Here is a 9358-nt window from a genome sequence, read left to right on the forward strand (position 1 = left end):
GGGCGACAGATGGTAATTGAGGGCTTGACAAGCATAGTCAGCCAGCCTTGTTGTCGCCTTCGAACGGAGGGCGTGTGCCGCCGGCTAAAGGACAGAGGAAGACGCAACAATCGGGCACGTTCTCGTTGTGGGCCCCACATCATGCAAGCACTCAAGCCAGTGAGGGCCTCCTGCGCTGATCATCGTCTGAGTGCACAGGCCAGGAGTACCTGGGGGTGTTTGATACACGGGCGTAAGCCAAAATCGTCTTTGCGTTCGCGTGAGACTCAGGTAGTAGATAGTAATCCGTTGGTGGTACAGTATGTCGAGTAAGATCTCGTCGAGTAAAGCATTTCGTGGAGAACTTGATGGCGCCTGTTCAGAGACTGGGGCTTTTGGTTCATGATTCAACAGCGACGCCTCGGAGTTCATCTATTTCTGGCATAAGCCATTTCTGGAGTAATCGATCAGGATCCCTGCCAGCGTTTCGTGTGGGCTGACAGAACCAAAACTGTCAAAAGGAGCTCGTGCGCTAAGAACCAAAAGAGTCTGATTCTACATGATAGGCAATGTTCCATGTACGCGGGTCTTGTAGCGCCTACTCAAAGCTATTTACTTACAGCCACTTTCCGCTGATCAAAACCAATTCTAGCAGGCACTGACGGCTGACTACGGCCCATATCTGTGCTGCGAAGTACTGTCAAAGAGCTCAAAGTACTTTCGACAAGCATCGGAATCAACTCCAAGCGCAGCAGTTACCGAAGCCAGCGCGCCAGATCGGCGTGCACGAGCGTCCTGTACCAAAATACGATGCGTAGCACAGTCCACCTTGGCATCTAAGTGGCTGGGCATTGGCTGTGGTCATCAGGAAACAAGCATCGTGGCCCTGCGTGGGTAGGTGTCTTTATCTCTCAGATCACTGGAATTAGGTGACTAGTGTTGGACCGCTACTGTCAGTAGTATTGACAGCACCGGCCCGTTGCACACTATGAAGTCTTTAACATTCCCTGGAAATTCAATAGCGCTATTGTTCCCGGGTCGCTCATCCCCGGTATTAACACCATGTGCAGGCCTTAGAAATGATCAACTCGGATGCTTGCGTGAACTGGGTGTGGCGATTGACTGTGAAAACGCTTTTCCTTTGGCTAGCTGACTTTACCATATATACATACCCTTATTGAGCTATCACTTTAGACTATTTTCCCATGCTGCACGTGCTGTGCCCTCCCAGAGGCATCATCTCTTGCCCTGCTGGCTCGTCGCAGGAATATGCATCCACACCATGATTCTGAACCAGAACACCACGACGATCTACCACTGACGCCCTCTCCCCATCGCAACATGAAGCGTTGTTTTCTTCTTCTGCGGTTGCCTGTGTTGTACAGATGGTCGAGGCGCGGCTTCGCTTACCGGCAAAGTCCTGAGGGGTTCTTGTCACAGGGACAGGGTACATTTTTCCCTTCTCAATGTCAACATTAGACGGTTACTCTACAGCGATACTTACCACCTCCGCCTGGGTCTTAGGCCAGGATGGCTCATTAGATGAAGTGTACATGAAGTATCTCTGTGACCGATGGATTTGGATGTATATGTCGGCATCGTATTGCTCCCTTATTCGGTCGCATCGTGCTAAAAGATTCTTCGTTGCCTTGACGAAATTCTCACTAGACCTGTCTCGCTTCTTGACTAGGCGCTGAGGGGGAGATGCCATGTTCAGGCCGCGGAGTGATGCTATTGCCAAGATGGATGCTGCCCGACAGTCTGAACTTATAAATACAGTGCCACCGAAATAGAACATGAACAATATTCCAGCATCTTGAATGACGTGTCCAAAAACAGCCGTCTTTAAGAATATCATTGTTTTCCACCGGATTACCCTGTGGTAGTCGCAATTCTAGGGCCAGATCCCGAGCATGAGAAGCCAAAAATGGCTGTGTTTATTTTAAGCTTGCTTACCTTGCCAGATGTTCCACGGCGTGACGTAGCGATGTAATGTCCCGTGCCTGATCCCGTGACGGAGGTACCGTTACATTTCGCACACCAACGTGTCTACCATCAGTTATACTGGTATGAATAGCATACTAGTATGCTATCTATACACACCCGGCCGGTATACTGGTACGAACAGCATACTGGTACGAACAGCATACTGGTATGAGTAGCATACTGGTACGGATAGCATACTGGTATGCTATCTATAGTATAGTGGTACGAACAGTATACTGGTACGAACAGCATGCCGGCATAAGTTGAACAACATACTAGTACAATAGCCAGGTCTAGAGTCTTGCATCTGTTCATACTAGTAAGCTGTTCGTACTAGTATGCTACGCATTTAGCAATAGTACGCTTTTGATATTGGTATGCTTTCGGCTTGCGTTTGCGTCACTAATTCATTCATATCTCTAGAATTTCACATCTTACGATTGTCAAACTATACCTTCTTACGTCGTTCCTAGAAAGGCCAGCCGGACATGCAGTCGCTAAGTGTTCGTTGACGCAACGTTCCTTGCAACTCAGAACACCAAGCATTTCTCTGTGTTCGAAAGATTGACGTCGCCACTTGACTAGCCATCATTCTTAAACTAATGAGATAGGGAGAGCCGCAAGCTAGTTGTTCGAAAACAACTCGGCTGCAGGAACCCCTTGCCAACGCCCATAGTAACGGCCAATGAAGATCTTCCTGATAAACCGAAGGACATCGCCACAAGGCGATGAACGTCTCCCCTATCTGCACGGCTCATGTACTTTTACCATAATTGCGGCGGAAATGAGTTTTGGTAAAAGGAAAAAGAAGGAAGAAGAAAGAAAAACACAAACTTCTTATTTGTGTATGCCACTGATTTCTGATCGTCGTCCATATTGACTTGAGTGCATTCTATCACCAAGCTGCCACTTGAAGTTGCTCGCAAACAACTGCGTGGCGACATACACAGAGTAAATGTTGGATTACCAGCTTGCCACCGCGCCAAAACTGACTTTATCGGCTGAGTGCAACAAGAGCCAGTCAGATATCAATAATGTTCCCGCCACGAACCGAGTACCCACTCCTTGAATACTGAAATACTCCACATATATTCTAGCAAGCACTCTTCCCAACTCTCCAAGTAGAGGTAAGTCAAGCATTCTGCTCTTTCCCCACCGTGATGGCTTGTATAGATCGAGGACGCGCGCAGAACGTGACCGGCTCTCAACCTTGGGCAACGTCGAGGATGTATTTGCGACAGATGCTCGATACTGTACAGCTATGTCTCCACAGTTAGATGCCCTGGCCCTCCCCGCTGAGCTCAGTTGGAATCGACGCGCCGAGGCGGCTGGCTTCAAGAAGTAAGACGATGTTGGTCTGCTGCTTAATGTAGTCATCTCAAGCAAGAGTAGTTCTCGAACCGTGTCCGCCGTTGTTCCATTCCATAGTGTAGCTGTATAAGTCTCTCGCACAACCCTTTGCTTGTGTTACCGTTTCAGATGCATTCATTTCGTGATCTGTCGAGTTGAAGCCTGGGCTTCACGAGCCACACGGGATTCGTCGCTGCATGCAGCTGTCTACCTATCCGGTAGGCCCTGACAGCTTTTGTGTGGGCCTCTATGTTTGCATGTGGATGCTAGCACACAGATGATAGCATGCATTGGCTGACTCTGGTAGGCCAGCTCTGCGCTACTGGGCCCATTCCAGTGCCGATTGTCCCGTGTGGGCTGGTCGACAAAGTTGTTGACAGATCTTTAGTATGGTCAGCAGTGGCATAATGGATGGGGATGAGTATGGTTGTATTGCTTGAGTGATCTGCTGGGCCTGCAGTAGATCTATATAAACGAGTGGCGTCTATCCCTTGTAGGGCAATCCTGGCCCGACTATGTGGTTAACTGAGTAATGACTGTATGCGGTGAGTTTCACCTAAGCGAGGGTATCTTAGATTCTGTCAGTTGTCCTGTGGCACAAGATGCGGCTCAGGTCACCCGCCGTACGTATATGACAAATGCTCCTCAACTTGTCAAACCCAAGCGGACAGTTTTTCCTCATCGGGGGACCGCAAGCTACAACATAGCAAATACTTGCCATAATTGGCCAGCGTCCTCAAAGACGTGAGGCAGGAAGAGTCTTGTGAAACGAGCCGGAGGAGGTGAAAGAGTACGCTTCTAGCTTTTGAGCGTACGGTTGCTTCAGCAATGAGTAGACTCAGTCGAGACACGTGTACAATTTTCCTGTTTACAACAGAGCATCGAACAATACTTCTCAGCGAAACACAGTACAACTGTGATAATACGTTGATTCTCTGTTGCACACACTCTCATTGGTTTAGAGAGTCAAAAACTGCTGTGATGGGTCTCTTCACACATCTAATGAAGCTTATTGCTAGCCTATGCTGTGCGCTGTATTCATCGGTGTTACCAGGCATGCCACGCTTCCCCACAACTCTGATAGACTTTATGGTTGTTGAGCAAGCTCTTTCCCGTTCGCCTAGCCGCGTCTCAAAACACATCCGTACATAGGCGATGACATAGCTAGACTACATTTTCGAATAGCATCGCAAGACTGCATTGAAACCCAGCTGTGCCTTTGTGACATGAGGCTCGTGACGGAGGCCATCAAGGATTACTTTGGTAGGTGCTTGAAAATGCCGGGTTGATTACGCTTTGCCGGCCGCTGTTGTAACCGGTGGATGACATCGAGCATAAAGTACCGCATGGCTAAGACTAGACCAGACAGTGTAGAAAGAGACTGTCAGCAAATGGTGCATCGACCTTGGGGATGTACTTGCCTAGCGATGACAGTACTTCATCCTGCCAATAACAACTAAGCTGACAAGGACACGATTGTAGTATTATTCACTTTCAGCTTCCCGCTGTAGAAATCAAACTTGGTTTCCGTCTTGGCAGATAGGAATTATTCTGTGCACAGGCATGTGTGGACCTCTTTGCTGACAGAATACATACTGAGACCCATCGAGTACATTCACCGATAACCTCCACAGTAAAGCCAGAATCGCTTCTCTACTATGTTCTTATTTTAGACCCATGTTGCATACTGTAGAGACTGCACTTGCCATCGCCGTTTGTGGAGATTGGATTATGCGACATGGGTCTAATCCACGAACACCGTGTAAAAGCAACTTCTGACTTCGACTATGGTGGTCATCAAGAAAGTATGGTCGGGGCCTTGTCATTTACCCTGTCAGCAAGCGGATCCATAACCATCTGTGCACAGAATAATTCCTATTTTCAAAGACGGAAACCAGATTTGATTTCTACGTACTGTACGTCCAAAATGCATGTCGGGAAGTTTGGTGTTCAAAGCATAGGCCCCCTGTGGGGCTCAGGGCTGTGGCAGACCCTCGCGCCCGCCCCGTTACGCCACAGGAGCAAGAACCCCACACTGCAAGGACAGTTCACAACCAGTGCCATATCACGCTGCAGCGGGCAGGTCTCCGTCAAGAGGGTGCCCAGTTGGCTGATTCAACCCCCTACGTATAGAGCTATAAATTTGGTGTTCATCCGCTCGTGACTTCTATCACTGTCGTATCAGCGATGTAGAATAGGGTACAATAGTAGTAATGGGAGAAGATGAGGACGATTTAATCAAGTCGCTTCCCGATGCATTATCTGCCGTCCGATTCTGCATTGCTTGATTATATATTGAACTGGAATGGAATTTGCTACTTAGCAACGGACTCGCTGCTATCCAGAAAGGTTTCGTTGGCCCACAACCTCAAACCCGAGCATAGGTACAAAGAGCGATGTACTGCGGGACACGCACATCAAGACGCTAGCCCGATTGGGCAATTCTGCATTGACATTGAGGTTTTGCAACAGTGACCGAATAGCGTCTGAAAGTTATCATCCTCTCCTGTGAACTTCGGAAAGTCTTTCTCTATGCCTATGTACATGAAGATAATAACGGGCCATTATTTCTCGGGCAGGTGACCATAACCCACTTCCGGAGCTTCCCAGAGCTGGGCCGCGCCTGGCCAGACCGCTTTCCCCGACTGTTTTTTTATTGAATCGGGCTTCTCGTCTGCGTGAGTTGCCTCTTTGAATTCCAGAGTCTCCGGGTCTTTGACATAGCCATGGCAGGCAACATGAGTTTCACGACCAAGATGATCTTGGCTTTTGTAACTAAAGGTCACATGGGCTCCTCGAGGATCCTTTTGCCGTCTGCCGTTGATAGTGGTCGTGAGGTGAACCTCGCTTCTGTTTTGGCCGGTCACTGTTAGTCCGACTGAGAGTTCATGTACTTTTGTGTGAGCTCAAACATAGTTCAAGCAGTGCGTAACGTACCGGACAAATACCGCTTGAGGATAGAGCTCCTTGTCTCTTGCTGTCTGATATGCCAACGCGATCAGTTGACGCATTCTTGCTTCCGTTCCGGGTACATTGGCCTTGTGGAAGTAGTATTTAACGATGTTGATGGTAGACATAGTGCAAGATGGCAATACTACGATGTTGATGGTAGAGTGGCACAAGTTGGTATGATGATATATAACAGCCGTCGTGTTGCTTCGGGCGGTTTTACTATCCTTTTAAGATCGTTATGAACTGGCGTCAAGGAAATTAGACCACTCAATACCGCGCCTAACAGTTTCTTGGCGGTAAGCACCGAGAAAGTTTCGAGGCGGTTATGGTGAAGGCGTTTTATTTTGATAGGTCATCCGCCAACTTCATGTTGTCAAGCACATTGCTGGCCGCAGCTCCTGGAAGTCAGTCATTGGAGCGATTTGGGGTAGCTCGTCATGGCGGGGTCGAAGGGGCGGCGCTTCGGGGCGTCTAATCCACAACCTAGGGGAGGGCCAGTTAGTGGTTGCGTCGGGAAATGAACCCCTCTTTAGCGCCTACTACTGTGCTCAGCAATATCACTCAAACAAAAGAAGCACCACCCACTGACGAGTCTGACATCACCGCCATCAGCTACGTGACCTGCTCACTACCTAGGCTCCTCCCCCACCTACTATGTTTACAAGATTTTACACTTTTCCATGCAATCATCTCATCAGCAGCATCTTTTCTTCCAGCCTGCACAAGAGGCCACAGATGAAACGCTGGTACTCCCGGCAGACCCTACTGCGACGCGTGTTTCCGCGACGACCGTGTCAATCAAGTTCTCCGTTTTCAACGCGAAAATCTCGCATCTTCTCAACTTTGCCCTACTCGATGATGTCAGCCTCAGAGTTTGATTATGGGTATATTGAAAACGTGGAAAGACTCAACAACTATCGGCCAGGTGGTTATCATCCTATTCAAATCGACGATCGTCTTCACGAGCGATACCGCATAGTACACAAGCTTGGCCACGGCACGTTCTCGACGGTCTGGCTTGCTCTTGACGAAGGGACGTCAAATTACGTCGCCGTTAAAGTTGGCACCGCAGATGCAGACACGCGAGAGGTAGATATTCTATCTCAGCTTACTACAGGAGTCGCGGACCGCAGCCACGCCGCCCACAAGGCGTCAATGATCCCTACGGTCATCGATCGCTTTAGTCTTGATGGCCCCAATGGGACTCACCCTTGTTTTGCAACAGTCCCGGCGAGATGCAGTCTTATGGATGCGAAAGAGGCGTCAGACCCGAGATTATTTGAGCTTGATGTTGCTCGGTCTCTAGCTGCCCAGCTTGCCATAGCCATTTCTCTTGTTCACTCGCAGGGTTATGCCCATGGAGGTACGTGGTTCTCACCCTCATTGCCACCTCTCTGATAATGACAACGTCCTCTCCTAGACCTTCATCTTGGCAACCTTCTTCTTCAGCTACCTCCCTCTCTCAACGGTCTCTCAGTGGATCAATTATATGCTAAGTTTGGAGCTCCAGAGCCAGAGCCTGTCGTCCGTCTCGACAAAAACTCAACCTCTTCAGCAGCTGGGGTTCCTTCATACGCTATCCCTACTGTATGGCTTGGAAAAGCAAGTGATGAAATCACCATAAAGGAGGCAAAGCTATTACTTAGCGACTTCGGTGTCGCCTTTCGCCCGTCAGATAAGTCGCGGTTTAAATCGTATACACCCCTCGTAATCCGTCCGCCCGAGGCGTTCTTTGAACCGACGACGCCTCTCTCCTTTGCGTCAGATATATGGAGCCTCGGCTGTACTATCTTCGAGTTACTTGCTCACAGGTCTCTTATCGACGGAATTTTTACGCCTCAGGACGAAATCACGGCACAGCAGGTCCATTTACAAGGACCTCTGCCGTCGGAGTGGTGGAATAAATGGGAACAGCGGTTCAAATGGTTCGACGAAGCGTGGAAACCGCTCAGTAATAAGCGTGACATATGGACGTGGGATCGGCGTTTCGAGCAATGGGTACAAGAGCCGAGGCAGTCTTGTGGTATGAGTGTTATTGAAGAAGAAGAGAAGGCCGCGCTGTTTGAGCTGCTACAGTCGATGCTCGCATGGTGGCCTAGAGAGCGGCCAAATGCAGCGGAAGTGTTAAACATGGCTTGGATGAAGAGGTGGGCTTTGCCAGCGTACGAGGAGAGTCGGAAGGCTTGGGCATGACATTTTGCGATACTTATACAGAAAGCTGACTTTCAAAAGCGGTTTAGTTTTCTGGGAAGTAATTTTCAATGATTTGCGCGAAGTCTTGGGTAGTAACGAAGTGTATGATCGACTCCACTCGATCTAAGGAAAACATGTTCCGGTACGCTTGAGACGTATAGATCTGGTCCTACCATTCTACTTATGATAGTGGCATTTACATGCACTTCTTGTTCCTTAGCTGGGCCGGCCGGCCTTTGTTCGACTCCGCCAATCAAGCCATCAGCACAGACGTCGTTGGCATGGCTGCCAAGGCTCACAAGGACTGGCACAAGCTGGGCATCCTTCACGGCGATGCGGAGCCGCGCAACGTGAACGCGACACAGTGAGTGGCAATATCATGGTAGTGGATTTCGAGCGGGTAGACTTCCGCTGTCGCCCACCTCTAGGCTCGCTTAACTCAAACGGTCAAACCCAGAAGAGAAAGAGGGGGGGAGGATGTTAGACAAGCGACGGAAAGGCGGTTTTACGAAAGAACTAGAATCCGTCGTAGAACGTGTTTCAAAGTGTATAAAACAGCACGCTCAGAGGCTGCTATCTATGCCGCCAAGATGATGCAACGTATCTAAGGAATGACCAAGAGTTGGGCTCATGTTAAAGAAAATGGACCAAGGAGAAACTAAAGCAAAGAGACCACCACAAACTAATCACTCTGAAGCCATGAATCTCCCCGTCTTAGCGCTCTTTCCTCTCTAGTACGGGACACCCATCCCTCCACCTCGGCCAAAGCATCTGAGGGCGAGTCTCTGTTTGCTAGGAGGAAGGAAAAAATGTCGGCAGGACTGAATTCCAGCTCCGGCACAAGGGCTGCAAATTGACCTGCCAGTCTCCGGACTTCCTCATTGCTATCTTCTCGGTT

General features: G+C 49.2%; 4 protein-coding genes across 4 annotated transcripts; 1 reads left to right on the plus strand and 3 right to left on the minus strand.

Moving 5' to 3' along the window:
- Window positions 1-1174: 1174 nt before the first annotated feature.
- Window positions 1175-1690, minus strand: CABS01_16790 (uncharacterized protein; the record flags this gene model as incomplete). The annotated part of the gene is made up of 2 exons (XM_060550120.1): window positions 1175-1438; window positions 1484-1690. 2 exons carry the CDS (start codon window positions 1688-1690, stop codon window positions 1175-1177), a joined length of 471 nt encoding a protein of 156 aa, XP_060403196.1.
- A 4189-nt stretch (window positions 1691-5879) lies between these two features.
- Window positions 5880-6392, minus strand: CABS01_16791 (uncharacterized protein; the record flags this gene model as incomplete). Its single annotated transcript, XM_060550121.1, has 2 exons — window positions 5880-6165; window positions 6253-6392. 2 exons carry the CDS (start codon window positions 6390-6392, stop codon window positions 5880-5882), a joined length of 426 nt encoding a protein of 141 aa, XP_060403197.1.
- Window positions 6393-7125: 733 nt separating this feature from the next.
- On the plus strand, window positions 7126-8828 carry CABS01_16792 (SRPK2 bound unphosphorylated; the record flags this gene model as incomplete). Its single annotated transcript, XM_060550122.1, has 4 exons — window positions 7126-7630; window positions 7688-8429; window positions 8500-8562; window positions 8651-8828. The coding sequence occupies 4 exons, from the start codon at window positions 7126-7128 to the stop codon at window positions 8826-8828; spliced, it is 1488 nt and encodes a 495-aa protein (XP_060403198.1).
- Window positions 8829-9252: 424 nt separating this feature from the next.
- CABS01_16793 (uncharacterized protein) lies at window positions 9253-9342 on the minus strand (the record flags this gene model as incomplete). Its single annotated transcript, XM_060550123.1, has 1 exon — window positions 9253-9342. The coding sequence occupies one exon, from the start codon at window positions 9340-9342 to the stop codon at window positions 9253-9255; it is 90 nt and encodes a 29-aa protein (XP_060403199.1).
- Window positions 9343-9358: the final 16 nt, after the last annotated feature.

The sequence above is a fragment of the Colletotrichum abscissum genome (genome assembly GCF_030869225.1).
Source record: "Colletotrichum abscissum strain IMI 504890 chromosome Unknown Scaffold_154.1, whole genome shotgun sequence".
Lineage (NCBI taxonomy): Eukaryota > Fungi > Ascomycota > Sordariomycetes > Glomerellales > Glomerellaceae > Colletotrichum > Colletotrichum abscissum.